We start from the raw sequence: 22,483 nt of genomic DNA, 5'->3' as shown, positions 1-22,483 counted from the left end.
AGGCCATGACTGATCTGCCTCAACTCCACTTTTCTGTCTGCCCCTCGGAAGTCTTCAGACCCTTGTAGATCAAAAACCTGCCTAACAAATTGCTTTTCTTGCAGTAAGCAGATAATAGAATCTAGTAATTAGCTCCCTCATGATGCAATCCTGCTACAATACACAAACTCAACAAAGCCAAAAAATACTATAAATGCAGATAAGCACCCTGCCAAATTAGGAAAGAACTTTTCAGTTTTAATTCAAAGCTACAATTATTGCTTCAGACACAATGTTAAGATATTCTACTGGCTTGTACACCTGTATGAACAATCTACACTTCCCATCATAGGTTCTATTAAAGATGATGATATCTCATTCTCATCTTTTATAAGTAACGTATTTTGAGTCTTTTTTAAACTGTCCATAGATCACTTGAATTGTATATGCATAACAAGTTGGCTGAAATGTCACCTCAAGTAACTGAGATACACTAATTAGAAGAAATTCTTGTTCATAAGCAAACCATTAAATTCCTAGAATAAATTATAACAATATTTGAAGAGTTCATTATTTTCCTCGAAACAGGGGAGGGATAAACTTAACTAAGGCATACAATTATTCCTGCGTTCAATATTTTGTTAAAGGACATAGAAATCTGATTCATTCCATTTCAAAATTTTGGAAATTGTTTATGCACTTCCTACATTATACAGTGACTGCAGTAATGAAGATGTGCTTTTTAAATCTACAATTACTAATTTTTCTGGCTAGGTTTTTAAAAACTGAAACCCTCTAAGAGAGGATGACTAAACTACTCAAACTGCTACAATACATACAACTTTGCATTCCACCAAGTGGGATGAGAAAACAGACACTCAGCCCCATGGGGAGGATGAAAGACCCCATCCCTTGTTGGCTTCACACCAAGACTCTTCAATGCTTCTGAGATGAGACATTAAAGTGCAATTACCTGTTCTGAAACACACGAACTACTAGAACTTCTCTGGAATATACAGCTAGCAAGGTGCTTTGAGGCCTTACCAAGCAGTAGAGGGGGAAAAGAAGATAATGCTGTACTGAACATCGGCTGTCTGAAGCTGTGGACTTTCTATCTTCGTTCTTGGAAGTATTGTGCCCAGTTTGTAAAGTAACCATCCAAAAGAGAAATCCACTACAAATGGAGGTCTTTTGGGAAAAAAAAGTGGAAATTTGCTCCACAAAACTACACCCAAGACAACTGAGCAAACGGCCAAATTGTGGAATTGTTGCATTGAGACCAGCCAAGGAACAGTTAACCATATACTCCTCTTTTGTTTTTCATGAACTGTGAAAATCCTATTAGCCTAACCTCCTACTCTGCCATCTGTGCTGGTGCATATGGTCCCAGGCGAATGAATGATGGTTGCTATTTACCTAGTTTTTTTTTTTAAGTTCGGGAAATAGTTTCAATAAATTTATCTATTCTTTATTTAAACCTAATAAAACCTGTCTGACTAATTTGTTACGACCTAAAAGTATAAATAGTGGGACTCCTATAGAATTGGCAAAGCCCATCCTCTCTAAATTTACCAAAAAAACCTGTTACGGTCAAACATGGAGCGGAAGAGTGAGTGAGTCATTTCACCCCTCTTCATGTGGTCGTAACACTGCACTTCAAAAGTATTTAATTGTCTGTAAAATACTTTGAGACATCTAATGGTTGTGAAAACTACTATATAAGTGAGATTCTTTTTTCTTTATTTTAACATGAAATAATAATGGGAAATCAGAAAATGGCAGAAGAGTTGAATAAATACTTTACATTAGTGGGCACGGTAGAAGACACTAATAGCATACCAAAAATACTAAATAATCATGGGGCAAAAAGGTGGGGGGGGGGTGGGAAATAAATACAATTAAGTATCACTGGAGAAAAAGTACTAGGGAAACTAATAGGGCTAAAGGCCGATAAGTCATCTGGACCTGATGGGTTGCATCCTAGAATATTAAAGGAAATAGCTGCAGAGGTAGCGGATGCACTGGTAACAAGCTTCCAAAAGTCCTTAGGTTCTGGAAAACTCCCAAAGGATTGGAAAACTGCCAATGTAACACCCTATTCAAAAAGGGAGACAAAAAACAGGTAACTATAGGCCAGTTAGCTTAACATCTGTCATTGGGAAAATGTTGGAGTCTATTATAAAGGATGCAATAGCAGGGCATTTGGAAATGCATAATCTAAATCAAGCAGAATCAGCATGGCTTCATGAAGGGGAAATCATGCCTGACAAATTTATTAGAATTCTTTGACGTAACAAGCAAGATAGATAAATGGGAACCAGTAGATGTAATATATTTGGATTTCCAAAAGGTGTTTGATAAGGTACCACACATAAGGCTACGTAATAAATAAGAGCCCATGGTGTTGGGGGTAGTATATTAGCATGGATAGAGGACTGGCTAACAATTGGAAGACAGAGTTGGGATACAGTGGTGGGGGAAGGTGGGGGGGGGCATTTTCAGGATGGTAACCTGTAACTAGTGGAGTGCCACAGGGATCAGTGCTGGGGCCACAATTATTTACAATATATATTAATGACTTGGATGAGGGAAATTAATGTACTATTGCCAAGCTTGCGGATGACAAAAATAGGTGGGAAGGCAAGTGGTGAGGATGACACAGTCTACAGAGGGATATAAACAGGTTAAGTGAGTGGGCAAAAACATGGCAGATGGAATACAATGTGGGAAAGTGAGAGGTTATGCACTTTGGCAGGAAGAATAGAGGAGCTGAATATTATTTAAATGGAGAAAGACTGAAGAAAGCTGCAGCACAGAGGGTTTTGGGAGTCCTCGTGCACAAATCCAAAAAAGCTAGCATTCAAGTTCAGCAGTTAATAGGTAAGGCAAATGGAATGTTGGCCTTCATTTCTAAGGGAATGGAGTAAAAAAATAGGGAAGTCTTGCTAAAACTATACAAGGCACGAGTTAGACCATGCCTAGAATACTGTGAACAGTTTTGGTCCCTTTATCTAAGGAAAGATATACTGGCATTGAGGCAGTCCAGAGAAGGTTCATTAGGTTGATCCTGGGGATGGAAGGGTTTTGAGAGAGGTTGAGTCGGTTGGGCCTGTACTCATTGGAGTTAAGAATAAGAGGTGGCTTTATTGAAATATAAGATTCTTAGGGGGCTTGATAGGGTAGATGCTGAGAGATTGTTTCCCCTTGTGGGAGAGTCTATGGCCACAGGGCATAATCTCAGAGTAAGGGGATACCCAATTTCTTCTGAGGGTAGTCGATCTGTGAAATTCTTTACCATAAGAGGGCTGTAAGAGGCTTGGTTGTTAAGTATATTCAAGGCTGAGATAGATTTTTAATCAGTATGGGAATCAAGGGTTATGGGGAAAGGCAGCAAAGTGGGGTTGAGGATCATCAGGTCAGCCATGATCTCATTGAATGGCAGAGCAGACTCGATGGGCTGAATGGCCTGCTTCTGCTCCTACATCTTATGGTCTTAACATATGGGTTACTCTTAGGAAGACTAATTTTAAACTTATGAATTTGAGCTACTTACCAGTTAAGATTAAAAATGAACCAATTTGAATTTCCTGACAATAGATGACCACTTGACATTCATGTAATTTAATGGATACTTCAGATCTGGAGTTGCCACCATAGATTGATTTTTTTCACCAACAGATAGGGCTGCACTATTCTTTTTAAAAATAAAATTCTGAGTAATGATTAGCTTGGCAAATTTAAAAATGCTCTATGGCTCAGTGAGTAGTGCAGCATTACAAGAAGGCACTGGGTTCATTCCCTTGTCTATGCCTAGTAAGTTCATCCTAGCCAGGGCAGTAGAAACTTCACAATTAGCTTCAGTGCCCTTGGGTTTTTTTTGGCAGGGTGGCAGGGAGACGGAGAGAGAAGCCAATCAGGGTTACTGCTGTCAATCTCTATCAAGCAATTTCTCCTGGAAGTGCAGATGACTACTAAGATGTCTTGCACCTCCAATTCCATGATACCTACTGTCATTTACCACCAATGCTATAAATAATGGCCACTTGGGAGAGGCAATATTAGGCCATCTGTACTCATGAAACCATATCCCAGCAACTATCAACTGATAATTGTCAAGAACGATTTTTAACTCGTGAAATTGCTAGAACTAAGCAAAATGGATCCATTGCTAGTTTACTGTTGTTTGGAGTGGAGGAATTGTTCTAGTAAATTAGTTTATCTAATTGACAAAACAAAGAATTTGAATGATACTGTACTCAATTTGCAAAAGGAAAAACTTGTAAATTATTGGCGAATATTTCTTCAAAACTAAAGGAATATTGTTGTCTAGTAGTGAAAAAGACAGAAAATACCGTCTCAGAGTTGTGAAAGGCTCTAAACGAAGATTTAAAAAAACAACTTATGTGCCATGTGATTGATATACAATACTCCACAAGTGTCACATGAAGGTTAAGTTCACAGTCACTGTTTCTAGGCTACAGTACTCGATATAGACTTGAAAATGTGGCAACTGCTACGTTTGTAATGAGTGACAGTGCAGAAAACAGTACTCGAAATTTGCTTTCAGTTTAAGAGATGTATTAATGAAATTACTCTCAGTTTTTCTATGGCCTTGTTTATGGTAGTCAGACAGAAACATCATGCAATGCTACTGAGGGACAACTCTGTTCTAAGGTCAGTTTGAAGGTAATATCAGTTACTGGGGTAATATCAGTTTCTTTGTAACTGAATATTTATTTTTTTATTTTCACTTCAACTTGGAAAACAGCAGCTTTCATGAACAACATCTGAAATAGATTAATGCAGTAATAGTTTTTATAGATTGGCATGTATAATGGAAAAATCATTTAGTAAATAAGGTTACCACTTACCACAGAACACTTCTCATTTAGTGAAGCTTATTGGGCTTTAATAGCAACCATTGTGTGGAAACTAGTTTAATACAGGTGATAGGCTACTTCATGTACTTTTTAATCCAATACACAAACATGGGGCCTCCCAAAGATCCATCAATTCTGTATTCTGAATCAAGATGAGGGTAACATGTTACCATATTTGATGCTACAATGTAACAAAAAGTCTACGGTAAACTGGCACCAGATAAATACTAAATAATACACCTGAGTTCAAATTAACATTATATAGTGCTGTCTGAATGATTTTTGAATTAAGCTCTCTCAAGGCAGTGACTAATTTTCCAATATTGGTTTAATATTTCCAACAAAGCACCCCAAAATTCAGCATATAATAGAGATTCAATACTTGTCCAAATGGCATTTCACCTGACAATATAACCAGTATATTAAATGCAGCCTACCAAGCTTGGTAAGAACCTAAAGTTATTTATCTGGGTAAAAACAAATGGAACATTACAAAAGTTGCCCCTGAAGTATTGAATATGGATATAAGAAATAGTTCTGTTGCTTCAAAGGTTGTAATTCACTGTCTTCAAACCACCAAGTTTTTATAAGGTCCAAGGCCTTTGGCGTAATTTTTTCCATTACAGCTGTCCGAAAATAATTAGTATTGCAAACAGAAAAACTACCATTGGACAAAACTGATTACAACAAATCAGTACATTGTAACTTATTTTTCTCAGTTACGTTTTTAGTATAACAAAATCAAAGTGCACTATTGGAATCAGCCACTTGACAGAATCCCATTGTTCTCTGTTTGTATGATTAGCCTAGATTACTTCAATTGACTATTATATAAACAATTTTTGAAATATAAAACACTAATTTTTTTTGGTTGTGGCAGGTTTTTACATGAAAACCTGTATTTCTAAATGGGATTGTCTTGTTGGCTATTCATCAGTAAAACCAATCTACATGAGTTTAGAAATTATACTTAATAATGCAAAACAGGGGGAAGAGCGCGCTATATGCAGAAGTCAAGGAAATACTGACAGGATTTTCCCAGCATTTCAAAAAGCAAAATCTATAGTTTTAGTAAATCAAACAACTAAAATGTAAGCAACTAATAACATAATGTTATGTTTGGGATCAAACCTTCAATTTTTCTTTGTAATGTAGCAAACTGTAAATAAAGCATTCCCAAGCATTGCAAACTGTAAGCCTTTATATTCAACTTTATATTCAATTTCTATTTCAGGGTAATTCTCTTCTCACCCCTGTAGAGAAGATATGGATTAACAATGGAAAATAATTGCTCTTCCACTTTTGGGTCTCTTCTAAGCTCTTTACATTAGATTTTAGGTATTACTTTAGATCGATCATGGGTACTTCCCTCTACCTTTGAGAATGTCCAACCCCAACTTCAAATCTATGTATCTTTTCAGTGGCATGTCTTGCAAACAAACAGCAAAACCTGTCTGGCAAATGCTTTTAGCTACTAGACTTATACGCTTCCAAAAGATTTCACTCCTCTCTTTGAAAGCAGCACAGCATCATTAAGTTTAAAATGAAAAAAATTAAAGATTGAAAAAGATCATATATAAACTTCAAGAGGGCAGACAGGGTGGTGGAATGGGCAGGCAATTGGCAGATGAAATTTAATGCAGAGAAGTGTGAATTGATTCATTTGGGTAGGAAGAATGGAGAGGGGCAATATAAAATAAAGGTTACAGTTCTAAAGAGGGTGAAGGAGCTGAGGCACCTGGCAGTCATTGAAGGTAGAAGGAAAGGTCGAGAAAACAGTTAAAGCAGCACATGGGATCCTGGGCTTAATAATTAGGGGCATAGAGCCCAAACAGATTTTATGATAAACCTGCATAAAATAGAGATTTGGCTTCAACTGGAGTATTGTGTCCAATTCAGCACATCACACTTCAGGAAGGATGTGAAGGCATTAGAGAGGGTACAGAAAACGAGAATGGCTCCTGTGAAGAGGAGACTTTTTCTCTGGGGGTTGTTAGTATGTGGAATTATCAGAAAGCATTGGAGGCTGTGTCATTGAATTTATTCAAGGCAGTGTTAGATTTTTGATGAACAAGGGAATCAAAGGTTTTGGGGGGCAGACAGGAAAGTGGAGTTGAGACAACCAGGTCAGCCATGATCTTATTGAATGGCAGAGCATGCTCAAAGGGTTGAACGGCCTACTCCTACTCTTAAGTCCCAGGCTTCTGAGGATAGATTGAAGTTTGGGCTGTTCATCTGCGAGAACAAGATGATTAAGAAGATTTAATGGAGATGTTCAAAATCATGAAGGGTCTAGGCAGAGTATAAGGAGAGCCTGTTCTTGTTGGTAGAAGAATCAAGAACCAGAGGATACCGATTTAAGGTGATTAGCAAAAGGACCAATGGCAACATGAGGAAAAACTAAACTTATTCATTCTTATGCAGTGGGGTTAGGATCTGAAATGCACTGCCCAAGTGTGTGGTGGAGACAGATTCAATTGAGGCCTTCAAAAGAGAATTGGATAATTAACTAAAGAGAAAATATTTGCAGGCCCATGGGGAAAAGAGGGAAGAGTGGGACTAGGTGAGTTGCTCTTAAACAGCCTCCTTCTGTGCTGTAACCATTCTATGAATTCATGATATTTGTATATTTACAAACAATCATCTAGCAAGTGGACAAAATGATGAAGATTGCAACTGTGGGAACCAGGCTAATGTAGTTTTTTCCCTAAAATTTCTTATCACTATGGACAAAATTAAATTAATGAGTAACTCTTTTTACATCCTTGAACAGTTTTGAGACCTGGATTTTGAATATCTGATTAAGTTTAAAGTGGAGTTGCTATATACAAATAACAACAGCATTTTTAAGCTTAAATTACTCCCCTCCTCAGCCTCAAGCTAAAAAGTTGTAACACTGCATTGAACAAAAACACACGAACTAGTAGGCAATTCGGCCCTGCCAGCCATCTTTGCCATTCGCTAAGATCTTGGTTGACGATCGTGGTCTTAACCCCACTTCCCCATGTGTACCCTCCATAATTTGTGACTCCCTTGTTGATCAAAAATCTAACTTAGACTTAGCCTTGAATATATTCAATGACCTTGCCTCCACTGCTTTTTGGGGAAGAGAATTCCATAGGTCATTGGCTGTCAAAAAATTTTCTCCTTAGCTCAGTCTTAAATGGGAGGCCCCTAATTTTTAAAACTATATCCCCTAGTTCTAGACTCCCCAGCAAGGGGAAACATCCTCTCAGCAGCCACCCTGTCAAGTCCTCTCAAAATCTGTTTCAATAAGATCACCTCTCATTTTTCTTAACTTCAATGAGTGCAAGCCCAACCTGTTCAACCTTTCCTCAAAATAATCCTTTCATTCCAAGAAGCAGTCATGAACCTTCTCTGAACTACTTCTAATGCAATTAAACCCTTTATCATCAAAACTATACAGCTAGACCAGATCTGGAGTACCAAAGCCTTGTACAGGTGCAGCAACACTTCCCTACTTTTATACTTTATTACTCTTGCAATAAATGTTAACATTCAATTTGCCTTCCTAATCACTTGCTGTATCTGCTTGATACAAGAATATGAATTGCAATATTTAAAAGACTACTTACTTGCACTGTGACTTGTTTAGGAACAGCTACCCGTCAGACACTAGGCAAAAATAATTAACTTGTGTTACACTTGCCAATTCTACTCGAAAGCATTGTGGAAACACTACCAAAACCAATAGAAGGGGCAGTATTTTCAGTGGCAACTGAGAAAATCAAAAATTGAAGTTACTAACGAAGTTAAGCATACCAAGCTTAAAATCCTCTAATTGTCAGCCTTTAATTGTAATGTGTTACCAAAAAACTGATTTCTTACGTTATTACTCTCTACGCAGGCTTCCTTCCATCAAAGAGAATTTCTAACTTTGCATCTCAACGAAGAGGTAGCTAAATTCTACTTTAAGTATTTCACCCAATCACACCATATTCTTTGGCCTATATTTAACAGTTTCAGGAGTCAGGAAGAGGAAAAGAATATTTTTTCAGTTGAAACAGGGCTGAGAAGTGAATAAGGGATACTTTCAAATTGGCATCCTATTCTCCAATCAATTGTGCGTACACCATTGATTAAAATAGCATTTACTTTTTAAACAACGGCTTTTCTGAAAATGAATTCTAGAACACAAGAATTCAGCTCAAAGCCGTTTAAATGCACAAACTAACCATTAGAGAGATTAAAGTACATGGGGATGTGGGTATATTGCATTCTCTCTAGTTTATAAACTAGAATTGCCAAAGTAAAATTCTTGCCCAAGGTTCACTTCTTCAGAGTAGCTAGTACATTTTGTCCATCTGAGGTTTCACAGGCCCGGTTCATATAAATTGGTTGTTCAGTTTCATGAATAGGTCTGATGCCGACAAATTCAAGATTTATGCACCTCTCAAAAACCCTTTATCCATTTTAGGCAGGTGTCAAAACATTACTCCTAATTTTAGAAGTAATGTTTGAAATGGTCAAACATGTTAAAAGATACACATTTCACTTCAACTGCAGTCAAGAGAAACATAACAACCATTATCCATACAAGTGCCTTTATTCTGGAGTTGGTAGCTGCGCGAGTAGTTTGATAGAGGTGATCTTTAATAAATAACCAAAGGTTCTTGACAAAGTTAAACATGCCAGTATAGGAAGCTGCAACACGTGTAATGCTGTACTTTTCTTACACAAGCTGCAGAACTGTCCATTTATGTATTTTAACCCGAGTGTCACTCAAAACAGCAATATATAAGCTCAGACTTTACAAACCTTCAAGTTCCCAAGTCCCCATACCAGCTGTTTTACTCATTACCAAAATGGTGCCAAGGCAATGCTTGCTTGGTGGTTAGCATAATAAACACAGGGAAAAAGTAATAGAAAAACCTTGATCACTGAATTTATTCATGGGAAATGTGTATTGTGGTCAAGGCCAGTATTTATTGTCCATCTGTAACAGTCCTTGAAAAAAGTGTGATGAGTTGTCTTCTGCGTGGTGTCGGTGACCCACAGTGCTGTTAGATGGGATTGGGGATATTGACCCAGCAACAATCAGGGAATGGTGACATACTGCCAACTCAGGATGACATGTTACTTGGGAGGGGAACTTGTAGTTGTGGTGTTGCTTCCTTGTCCAAGGTGGTAAAGGTTGCAGGTTTGAGATTTTGTCTTAAAAAATTTCTTGTACTGTCAAAGAAACATTGACAAATTCATGCAATGCATTTTTTAGGTGGCACACACTGCAGCCATGGTGCACCGGTGATGGAGGGGGTAAAGGTTTTAAGGTGCTGGATGGGGTGCCAATCAAGCCAGTTGCATGGTCTGGGATGGTGTCAAGCTGAAGTGTTGTTGGCATTATATTGATGCTGCTCACATCACCAAAAGACACACCAAGGTAACACTGACAGAAACCTAGGAGCCTTGTATGCCACTGTCAGTCATGATATAATTTAAATGGACAGTACACAGAGGAAGGTGAAGTAATTGCAAAGGCAATGGAAAAAATGGAGAGAAAAAACATTTCCAGAACAATCCTTACTAGGTAAACATGATTATGTACATCATAGTAACTTTACTAAACGTATGCTGGAGAAGTCACTATTAAAGATACAATCCAAGAGCTATACAGTTTATCAGACAGAACTAAGGTGTGATAACAGCTTATGAGGTGGACATAGCAAGTTAGCTGATTCCCATGGAATATTTACCCTCCAAGGGGCTTCAGCTAAACCAAACCACTGCTTGGAATTACCTTTTAGTGAAAACCAGTTTTTTAATGCAATGCCACAAACTGCTTCTCCTGTACAGGTGCACTGCCTCTAAAGCCAAGGACAGGTGAAGGCTAATACATTCATGATTTGCCCTTGTACAAAACAAGAGTTTGTGCAGCAACACAAGTTATATTCATTTCTTTCAAACAGAAACAGTTTCATTTTTAAGTTTTGGGATTCCAAGGCGCTGGCAGCCATCTGCCAGTTGGTTTAACAGAACTACCAAACCAATACAAGCTCAACTAATGCCCTACACCTCATATGCATATAAGATTTGAATGCAGTGATCTAATCATATGTCTTCAATGTGGTTATTATAAAAGATGACCTAGAACTCTTTAAATTGCATTCCTATTGTCACCAAGTAAAGTGGAATGGAATGTGAGAAATTTGCATACCTCCATTTGGACTTTATAATTGTGTTCTGTCACTGCAAGTACTAGTTGTGTTTGAAATACCAGAGTGAAGTGCTAATGGTTACAAGTCTGCCACAGGTAGCGTATAATTTGAGGCAATGAATAATAAAAACACCATTGAGGAAGAAGCCCGTTTACTTGGCCTACAGCAGATTTAACAACACATTACTGTAGTCCAGATGACTATTCTAATACATCCATGGCTGGCCTCCCATGCTCAACGCCTTTGTAAACTTGGTCATCCAAAACTCTGTTGCTTGCACCCTAACTCGCTCCAAGTCCTATTCACCCATCAGCTGTCTTTGCTGACCTACAATGAGGCAATTTTAAAATTCTCATTTTCCCCCCCCAAATTTCTCCATTGCCTTACCTCTCAATCACTCTTCTAATCTCCCTAAACCCCTCAACCTTCAGATATCTGCACTCAACTAATTCTGGCCTCTTGAGCATTCCAATTTTAATCAGTCCACCATTGGTGGCCACGCCTTCAGTTGCCACGGCAAAATGCTCTGGGACTACCAGCCTAAACCATTCTTAAAACCTACCTTCAATCAACTTTTATATCATCTGACCCAATATCTCAGGTGGTCTGGTGTCAAATCTTTGCTCTAACACTTGTGAAGTACCTCAGGATGTCTTATGTTAAAAGCACTATATAAAGAAAAGCGATTTGATGTTGTACTGACAAATACAGCTCATGTCAAATTGTATAAGGATAATTTAACTTTTAGGCAAAGGCACTGGAGATCCCTATGCCAGACAATATTTTGGTCAAGCTAATGGTTACTTTAAAACAAGTCCATGACCTTTTTTGAGACAAATTCTCACTCTTGTTGAATACTAACCTAAAAAATTCAGAAGTTTTAGCAAGCTGTAAAATTTTAAACAAGAAATATAAACTTGTGATAAATCAGGCACCAGAAAAAGTACAGCAACATCTTGTGGAAAAGATTGAAGGAGTTCAAATTGCAGAATTACAGTAGTCAAAATTTTACAAGCTTACATTTCTACATTAACAGCTACTACACACTAACTTCAGTTTATCATGATTCTTCAAACAGAACTGTAATCCTTGAACAAGGAATAACTGTTTAGGGCATAAACAGTTTCAAGCCTTGTAATTAATAAGTGAAAAACTAGGCTTTGGGAGTTTAAGTTTTATTTTAAGTAACTGGTCAAAGCTGTTTCGAAAGATAATAAGTGAAGCACAATACTGCTACTTCCCCATTTTTCTCCCCAAGGTCCCCACCCAATTAATTCAGCTGTTAAGATGGGAGACAGGAGATGGAGTGTCAGGTTGACATTAAATGCTTTTTAACCTGTTTGAACACCTAGGATTCTAGTTAGACTGCTTCAAATAGCAGGGAAAGATGTTTTCTCACTACATTGTAGTATAACTTTCCTACTTATTTACAGAAAGAATGCTGGTGTCTGTTGTTGAATTAAGTGCAGAGAAAGAAGGGTATTGCTTGACAAGATATTTTGGAAAATGTATATTTTAGTTTAATGAAGCTGTCACATTTGCAGGATCTTAAACTACTGCATGCAGTAAAGTGATCTCAATTGTGAAATTAAGGAAAACCCCTTTACAAATATAACTGAAATGTTTTTTAATTGTAGCTTATCACCACACTGTATTTACATTTGGTTTATCAGTCAGACATCAAAACCTCAAGACATGCAATCTCCCAAAGGCTCAAGAATTATTTATGGCAACTGCACCACACTGGATAGTTCTGCCACAGACATAACCTGCATTTAAATACAGCTGAACTGTTACACTTCAAATTATTCTTACCAGAGTAATTTGGGCAATGTAGGCACTGCCCATTATTTTGAATGGATAACACACCATGCATCACTATGCACAAAGGACTGTTATCACAAATTTGTTTAACAAAACTTCAAGATTGTGTTCCTGTGACTTTTTGATGAAATGTTTGAATTTCAAAACATTTTGTTAGCAAACACTTAAATTACAAACGGCACACGGCACTTTGAACATATTTTCATAAAATCAAAATTCAACACTTTGCTTATTTTGGGCCTTTGCAATCTTTTCAGGTAAGCAGAGTCATCTGCTATGAACAAAGTAATTGCCTTCTAACGAAAGTTCAGTTATTTCTAAAACATTTCCAGGGTTTCATCAGAAGTCTGTATATTGGGGGAAATAAAATTATCAGCATCTCTCTTTCCACAAATGCTTCCAAACATCAATCCTAATTGCAAAGCCCACCATTACAGGTTTGACCTCTGTGAATAGCTCCATTTAGAAGAAATGGAAGAAACAATTTTAAAAATGTAAAATAAATTGTAAAATACAGTGGAAAACAAAATCACAATTCTTTACAATACAAGTTTTAACAAGGTGCTGTCCTAAATTCATTATGAATCATGCTTGTTTTCTAAAATAATTAACATGAAAAATTCAAATGGAATATGAAGTTAGGGAGATACTTTAACAGAAGGTGGGCAATACAAAAGCCTACACTTAGCCAGATTGTCACATGCCTCTCAATAGTCAATTAGCAGCTCATCAGATGTAAAAAAAAAGTTAAAACTTCTGACCCTCTCAAGAAACAAACTAGACAGTGCAGTGGTTTCTACTGCCAACATATTCCAAAGTAAATTGGTTTAAATCAAATTGCTTATATTCAAAGACCATCTTAAAAGGTAACTGGTCAAGAATTTCTAATGCTTACAGATCTAAGTTTAGATCAGTATGGTCTGCAGATGCAGCTCCACTGATTCTCAACACCTTTTTGAAAAGCAAGCACCAATTATACAAAAAGTTGATTGTCTAAACACTAGTTTATGTAGATGCAGTGGCATGAATAGGTGGCACAAGTTCAAATCCTTTGAGAAAATTAATTCAATAAATCTACTAATTTGTGGGTTAAAGCAAGAAAAACCAAAGATGTTGGACTGTTGTAAAAACCCAACTTGTTCATTATTAGCCTACAAAAGGAGGAAATATGCCACCCCTTGAGTCTTCCTTTTTTCTCATCTACATAACGTGGTTGACTCTTAGGCCCTTAAGGCAACAAGAAATGGATGGTAAATATTGACATGCGAGCATCGCCCACATCCCAAGAACAAATTAAAAAAATTCTATTGAGACAGTAAATTCAATATAAGAAAGGGTGAAAACAATGTAAACCAGCCTTTAGAGAGAGAAAATTGAACACCAATTTAGCTTATATCAAATTGTAAATAACATAAGACATACTTTAAGCTTGGAGGAGGATCAAGTTTATTTTAGTACCTTTCTACAGGCACATTTTGTCTGTCCTGTACTTTGAACAAAGTCCAATTTTTTCTTTTTTTTTTAAAAACTAGAGAATGATAAACAATCTAAGTAGATTTTTCAACAATAATTTTCAATATTTTGAACAAAATTGCAATATAATTGTCTTCATCTATACAAGCACATACCCTCCCCACCTACCCTTATCTTTCATTATTTTCATAATTTATTAGGCACGGATTCTTTGTTCATCCATTTTCCACATCATGTCAGGGCTGCAAATTTATCAAATTATGTATATTTTATGCTTCAAACCACCTTATCACTGTACAATTCACTTAGAAACTTGCCAGCCTGAAAAAGGACACTTCCATAACATTTAAGTCTTCGAGGTAAAAAGACAAGGCTTTATTACTATTCCAGCCTTCTTAATTTGATGTCTCATAAATTTGCAATAATTTCCCCCATTGCGGCTGCAATTAGTATGAAGTTAATGTAACAGACATTTTAGTTATAGATTTTCAAAACAAAGTATTTCTCCCCTTTGGATAATTTAGCATCCACATTCATTAGATATGGAGTCTTTGCTAATGCATACTGGGTTTAGTGGTTTATTGTACCATTTGAATAACTATTCTCAGAATAGAGCCAGAAAAATCTCGTCCAGGTTTAGTGCAAGTTATTTGAAGCTCATATCATACTTTTTAAACTATAACTTCACTTACTAATTCACCGTTCAACTGAATGGATTTATTTTTAGTACAAAATTATAAATCTCTATGAAGTCAGATTAATACCCCACCCAAATGTTAGAACATTCAACCAGCATTGAATGCTATTAGCTCAACTACAATCTAATGCAAATTAAAATGACCTGGCTACCCTAAATCACCTAAAAACTTGAGGTTTGAGCTTCTAGCCAGTATTTGGGAAGTGCATAATGATCTTATTTTCCAAATAGACATCTTAAAATATATTCTACATAGCAAAGTATATTTAGATAATAGATTTAAGAAACTAGTTAAGATTATAATTTTAAAATTAGCACTTATAATTAACTGTAAAAGCTACTAATACATCTTACTAAAAACTAAATTTTGGGCAATGGTATTTCAAGAGCAATGATGTGTGTGTAGATTTTACTTTTTCCAAAATACTGAACCTTCAAAATTTGCACACGTGACTATTTTGTATCAGATGTAAAGCTGGCCTTACCTCTCCAAGACCTTTATTCTCTATTCTGAGAGAAGCCACAGACGCAGGAAGTTGCATGTCAGCACTCAAAAATGCTAAGAACCTATCAACTGAACTATTCAGTTTGCAATGAAACAGTAAAAGACTGCAGTGAATTTAAATATGCTAATTTTCAAACATAAGCAAGAATGCATTAAATGTCAGCTTTGGCATTCAGGACCACCAGCCCCAAACACAAACTTAGAATTTGTTTTTCCATGCTACCTGAGGTTTGGCATATTGCTTTATTTTAATATACAGCATTGTTCGTCCTGCTGATTTTTAACTTTGACCCAAATTAATTTTGTCTGGCATCAGAAACTAGTCATTTTTAGGAGGGTGGGGGAAAAACAAAATCACTAAATTGGAATTGGAATCATATAGTAACACATGGAAGTTATAACAGGAACAGGTCACTTGGTTCAATTAATCCATGTCAGTATTTATCCCTCCACATGACCAAATAGTCAATTTCATTTTACCCACCCTTTATCTCTTTTTCCTTCAGAGAGGAAGGAATGCAAATTAATTTTGGGTGTGCATTATCTTAGCCAACAGTGGTTGTAACACATGAACGATGATGTAAATGCTAAAGTTCGTGTGTTAGAGTATTTATAGCATAAGTTGATTAAGCACTTGGCACACAAGATTTTTTCCTAATATTCATCGATACTGACTTGTAAACATTTTCTCAACAGTAACAGTTTGGTCAAGACTGAATTGCAGCAGTTAGGGGAAAAAATACAGGCAAAAAAAAGCATCCGTTTCATATGGACACACCCTACACATAATCAAAATGAAACATTTCAACTGACTCCACAAAAAACCCCACCAATTAAGTTTAGAAATGACAGGCCTCCCAAATATATTGTTTCTGATGAGTCAAAAAAAAGCAACGTCAAATAATTATACAGTGACTAAATTTGTTCAAATAAACTTTCAAGTTTACTAATTGAAATAGACCCAACATCATAATTTTCCATGAACGTAAAAGCAGCGATCTACAGCAAGGCATTAAGAAGGAAGAACTCGAAACTGAGTTAAAAGTGTTGAAAAGCCCAAATCGGATACAGAAAGGAAGTTATTCAAATAATGGCAAATAATTTCAAAAAAAGACCTTTCAAAATACTTAACATTTAGTTCTCGCTCAAGATTAGTTCAGCGCATTTATATGAAACTTTCTAAAGCAAAGCCAAACTAAATGCCAGAGAAATGCAAAAAAGATGATTAGTAAAGGGTCAAAATTACTTTCGGTTGATTTTCCGAGGCAATTGTTTTTTTTTTGTCTAAAACAGTTTTGGATGCTCATTTAGATTTGTAATTGGATGTTAGCCACGTAAGACCTTCAAACAGTCCATCTCCTGAAGTGGCACAGGACGGCTGCACATACCAATTTCTATCCCGGATGCGGGTCAAACCCAATTTCTCTTGAATTTCGTGCGGCTTCATGGCATCGGGTAAATCTTGCTTATTTGCAAATATCAGAATGATGGCTTCTCTCATCTCCCGATCGTTGATGATGCGTAAGAGCTCTTGCCTAGCCTCGTCTATCCGATCCCTGTCGGCACAGTCTACCACAAATATTAATCCCTGGGTCCCGGTATAGTAGTGCCGCCACAGAGGCCGGATTTTATCCTGACCACCCACGTCCCAAACATTGAATTTGACGTTCTTGTAAGTCACTGTCTCCACATTGAAGCCCACAGTGGGGATGGTGGTGACTGACTGACCCAGTTTCAATTTGTACAGGATCGTGGTCTTACCGGCGGCGTCAAGTCCAAGCATCAATATACGCATCTCCTTGTTCCCGAATATCTTCGACAGGACCTTTCCCATCTTCTAGAAAGTACATAAGAGACCACGGCAGCGAGAAGCGGGTGGAGCTGGCCGACCGAGTGGGCCTGGCCTGGAGCGGGGGCAAAGGCCTCAGTCGGACTGAAGGGTTCCCAGCCGCCCGTTCTGGGATCACTCGGCTCGGTAATTCCTCGCAGCAGCTGTCGGTGAGTGTCTGAACCTCTCCTGTTGCCAAACTACAGCACCGGCTCCACACTCCCGGCAAAGGTCATTGACTCAGGCTTGCTCCCTCTGTAACGGTCACAAGAAGACAGTTTATATTCAATGCAGCGGCAGCTCCCGGTAAACGTGTGTTGTTTTTTTTTGCCACCTGTTACCTGAGTAAGTCAAGCCGGCCTCTCTTATCGTATCCTCTCCTGTCCTGTCCGCTCCGCTCTAGCCCGGTCTCGGCAGCACCGGAAAAGGCGCGGAGCGACCCGCCACTTCCCGTCCCATCTGCGCATGCGGCGCCACGTGACTCCCGGCTTCGCGCGCAGCCGCGCCACGCGCGGACACGTCACAAAGCGAAGGGCGCGCGGGGGCGGGTGGGACTGGGAGGGGTTTGATTGGCAAGTGGGACATGACCGGCAGGGGGCTGGTTGATTGACAGTAGGAGGGGACTGTGGGGGTCGGGGGGAGGGTGCGCGCCAGGAGTCTGATTGACATCGGGTGGATGGGGCCTGCGAGGTGTGTGTTTGACAGTAGAGGGGGACTGGGGAGGGGTGGGAGGGGGACTGGGGAGGGGTGGGAGGGGGACTGGGGAGGGGTGGGAGGGGGAGTTGATTGAAAGTGGGGGGGGCGCGCGGATGTTTGATTGACAGTAGCAGGAGACGCGCGAAGGTGTTGATTGGCAGTGGGAAGGGCGGCCGGGGTTTGATTGACAGTGGGAGCAGCACATGGGGGGTTGACAATAGAAGAGGGCGTTGGGGCTGATTGGCAGTGGGAAGGGCGGCCGAGGGTTTGGTTGACAGTGGGCGGGGCTCCGGTGGTTTGATTGACAGTCGGGGTGCGCGCGGGTGGTTGATTGTCAGTGGGAGGGGCGCGCGTGCGTGTTTGATTGACTGGCGGGAGTGCGGGGGTATGATTGACAGTGAGGGCGCGAGTGGTTTGATTGACAGGGGGGCCACGCGGCTACATGCAAGCTATTTGGAAACACTGATGCAGTTCAGTCCCATAGTTTCCACAATGATGCAGTTCAGCCCCATAGTTTCCACAAGTAGAAGCACGGATTGCGTAACCAATTTGTCTCGCGTTGATTTTAAAATACAAACCGTCTGTTAAGACTAGCTGTTTAAATGCTTTTGCAATCTCTCGGCTGGGTGTGGTCATAAATCTCTTTGCTCCCTCCCACTGGGTGCGGGAATGAGCTGTATGAAGTGCAAACTCAGGACTGAAATGTAATCGACTCTGGTTTTCTCTCTAACAGATGCTGTCTGACGGGCTGAATATTTGCAGCATTTTCTGTTTTTGTGTCGGAAGCAAGTTATGTTCAGCTGTGTGAAGGATCTTAATAAACAGCACCAATATAATAGGGAGCAATCGTTTCCACATGCCTCTCATTTTATGTCTTTCTTTGGGAGTCTCATGTGGGATGAAAGTGGGTAAGCTTCAATTCCCGCTTTCAGCCTATAGTGTGTAAAACTTCGCGTGACCAATTTATAGTGGCCGGAAACATTTGTTTCAAATTAAATTGTATCCTAACCATGGCAAAATGACCTCATAGGCACTGCTCAATATATATCAGTTTCTGGTCATATCTACAAGCTGCTACTGTAGCTGACATTGAAAAGAGAGACAAGCCCAATATTATGTGAATGCTGAAAATCTGAAATAAAAATAGATGCTGGAAGTACACAGCATCTGTAGAGAGGGAAAAAGAGTTAACGTTTCAGGTAGGTGACCTTTGGTCAGAACTAAAAGTTAGAGGTTTAAATTTGTAAGTAATTACAGATCAGGGTAACTCTGATGAGGATTTGGTGCACTCTGTCTTGGATCTCAGGTGAGCAAAGTTCTACAGCTTTTCATTGGTTTCTGGTATGTAAATGAACACCCTCTGCAGATGAATTGAAGATCTATGACAGCAGCAAAGAGAATTAGCATTCCATATGAGCGATACTATCAGCAGCAAATGGACAGACTCTCACATAAAATGTGGTTTGAACTTCATTCGGAAAAGAATTTCGTGGTCCTGGATGTTGCCACAACACCCATCAATCAGCATGGATAATGTGATGCTGGAGGTTGTTGATAGCTTCACATATCTGGGCTCCACAATTACCAGCAATCTGTCACTTGATGCTGAAATCAACACATGTGTTTTCAAAATCTGCAGCTGTTAATGTCATACGAACATGGAGCAGGAGTAGGTCATTCAGCCCCTGGAGCCTGCTCTGCCATTTAATAAGATCATGGCTGATCTGATAGTAACCTGAAATCTGCAAGCCAATAACCCCCTTGCTTACCAAGAATCTATCCACTTCTGCCTTAAAAATATTCAAAGACTGCTTCCACCACATTTTCAGGAAGAGAGTTCCAAAGACTCTCAATCTTCTGAGTGAAAAAACTTCGCCTCATCTCTGTTTTAAATAGGCGACCCCTTATTTTCAAACAGTGACCCCTGGATCTAGATTCTCCCACAAGAGGAAATATCCTCTCCACATCCACCTTATCAAGACCCCTCAGGACCTTATATATATATACATGTTTCAATCAAATCGCCTCTTACTCTTCTAAACTCCAGTGGATACAAGCCTAGTCTGTCCAACAACCTTTCCTCATAAGACAACCCACCCATTCCAGGTATTAGTCTAGTAAACCTTCTCTGAACTTCCAACGCATTTACATCCTTCCTTAAATATTGTACACACTACTCCAAATGTGGTCTCCCTAGTGCCCTGTACAACTGAAGCATAACCTCCCTGCTTTTGTATTCAATTCCCCTCGCAATAAATGATAACATTCTAGTAGCTTTCCTAATTACTTGATGTACTTGCACACTAGCCTTTTGTTATTCATGCACTAAGATACCCAGATCCCGCTCCATCTCAGAGCTCTGCAATCTCTCACCATTTAGATAATATGTTTCTCTTTTATGTCCAAGTTGAGTAAGAGAGTGTGGAACAACAGCTGATTGAGAACACCAAATGTGAGCCTAACAAGCCTGCGTCCTTAGCCCACACCTATACAGTGGTGAGACTTGGACAATATATGTTAAGCAGGAGAAAATGCTGAACAGCTTCCACCTTCATTGTCTCAAACATATCCTCAGCATCTCTTGGAAGGACAAGATCACCGATTCAGAGGTCCTGGAGTATGCTAATTCCATCAGCATACACTCATTGTTAAGCCAATGATGTCTGTGCTGGCTTGGCCACGTTCATTGGATAAATGACAGCTGTATACCCAAAGACCTTCTTTATGGTAAACTGGCCTTTTGTGATTCATGCACTAGGACACCCATATCCCTTTGCACCTCAGAGCTCTGCAATCTCTCACCATTTAGATAAAATGCTTCTCTTTTATGTATAAGCTGATTAAGAGAGTGTGAAATAGCAACATCTTCAACATCCATACCTCCGCTATGAGGACACCTGCAAGCGAAATATGAAGATGGTGGACATTGACACAGACAACTGGGAGACAGTCACCATCATCCATGACCTCTGGAGGCTGACTATTCGAAGGGGCATTGCAAGAGGTGAGGAGAAATGGAAAGCTCAAGTAGCCAGGGGGAGTGCCCAGAGAAAACAAAGGCCAGCAAATTCTGCACCTTCTCAGCCCACTGCCTTCATCTGCAGCAATTGTGGCAGAGACTGCCGTGCCAGAGCGCGGTTATTGCACTGCACTAGGCAATGTTTAAGACAGAGTTGACCACCAGGCCACAAACCATCATTTCACGAGACAAAAAGCTGTCAGACAGATCCAGGGTGCAGAGAACAAAAGGGAAAGTCTGTGATAGGGTGGAGGGTAGGAGCTATTAAATGATAAACAAAATGATGGCGCAAGCCAAAGGGAATGGTAATGAATCAAGTAAAGAAACAAAACATAGGTCTGAAGGAGCAGTCATTGACAACAGCAGAACCATTAACAGCTTCAGCTGTCTGAAAAAAATAGGAGCAGTGGTTATGATATCAAGTTCTTAAAATTAACGTTGAATCTGGAAGGTTGCAAATACTAGTACCATATTTTAACTTGAAAGAAGCACAAATAAATTGCTGTTTCACCTGGGTGTTTGGAGTTCTGGAGGTGAAGGGAGGAGGTGAAAGAGCATGTGTTGCACCTCCTGTTAGACCATAAGACATAGGAGCAGAAATTAGGCCAATCAGCCCATCGAGTCTGCTCCGCCATTCAATCATGGCTGATAAGTTTCTCAACCCCATTCTCCCGTCTTCTCCCCGTAACCTTTGATCCCCTTACCAATCAAGAACCTATCTATCTCGGTCTTAAATACACTCAATGACCTGGCCTCCACAGCCTTCTGTGGCAATGAATTCCATAGATTCACCACTCTCTGGCTAAAGAAGTTTCTCCTCATCTCTGTTCTAAAAGGTCTTCCCTTTACTCTGAGGCTGTGCCCTCGGGTCCTAGTCTCTCCTATTAATGGAAACATCTTCCCCACGTCCACTCTATCCAGGCCTTTCAGTATTCTATAAGTTTCAATCAGATCCCCCCTCATCCTTCTAAACTCCATTGAGTATAGACCCAGAGTCCTCAAACGTTCCTCATATGTTAAGCCTTTCATTCCTGGGATCATTCTCATCAACCTCCTCTGGAACCTCTCCAGGGCCAGCACATCCTTCCTGAGATACGGGGCCCAAAATTGCTCACAATATTCTAAATGTGGTCTGACCAGAGCCTTATAAAGCCTCAGCAGCACATCCCTGCTTTTATATTCTAGTCCTCTCAAAATAAATGCCAACATTGCATTTGCCTTCCTAACTACCGACTCAACCTGCAAGTTAACCTTAAGAGAATCCTGGACTAGGACTCCCAAGTCCCTTTGCACTCCAGATTTCTGAATTCTCTCCCCATTTAGAAAATAGTCTATGCCTCTTCTTCCTACCAAAGTGCATGACCTCACACTTCCCCACGTTGTATTCCAACTGCCACTTCTTTGCC

General features: G+C 39.3%; 2 protein-coding genes across 2 annotated transcripts in view; both read right to left on the bottom strand.

Annotated features, from left to right (window-relative positions):
• dmac2l (distal membrane arm assembly component 2 like) overlaps positions 1-22,483 on the bottom strand; it is a 391,974-nt gene that overhangs the window by 336,496 nt on the left and 32,995 nt on the right. The window lies entirely within an intron of this gene.
• On the bottom strand, positions 16,455-17,845 carry LOC144693122 (ADP-ribosylation factor 6). Its single transcript, XM_078562558.1, has 2 exons — positions 17,697-17,845; positions 16,455-17,617 (listed from the first exon to the last, which is right to left on the bottom strand). Exon 2 carries the CDS (start codon positions 17,366-17,368, stop codon positions 16,838-16,840), a length of 531 nt encoding a protein of 176 aa, XP_078418684.1. The 5' UTR covers positions 17,369-17,617; positions 17,697-17,845; the 3' UTR covers positions 16,455-16,837.

The sequence above is a fragment of the Cetorhinus maximus genome, chromosome 18 (assembly GCF_964194155.1).
Source record: "Cetorhinus maximus chromosome 18, sCetMax3.hap1.1, whole genome shotgun sequence".
NCBI classification, from domain to species: domain Eukaryota; kingdom Metazoa; phylum Chordata; class Chondrichthyes; order Lamniformes; family Cetorhinidae; genus Cetorhinus; species Cetorhinus maximus.
This window is presented reverse-complemented; position numbering and strand designations above follow the sequence as displayed.

What these genes read in the sequence shown, in the direction of transcription:
- LOC144693122 (XM_078562558.1), bottom strand. Translation starts at nt 17,368, where the DNA reads ATGGGAAAGGTCCTGTCGAAGATATTCGGGAACAAGGAGATGCGTATA.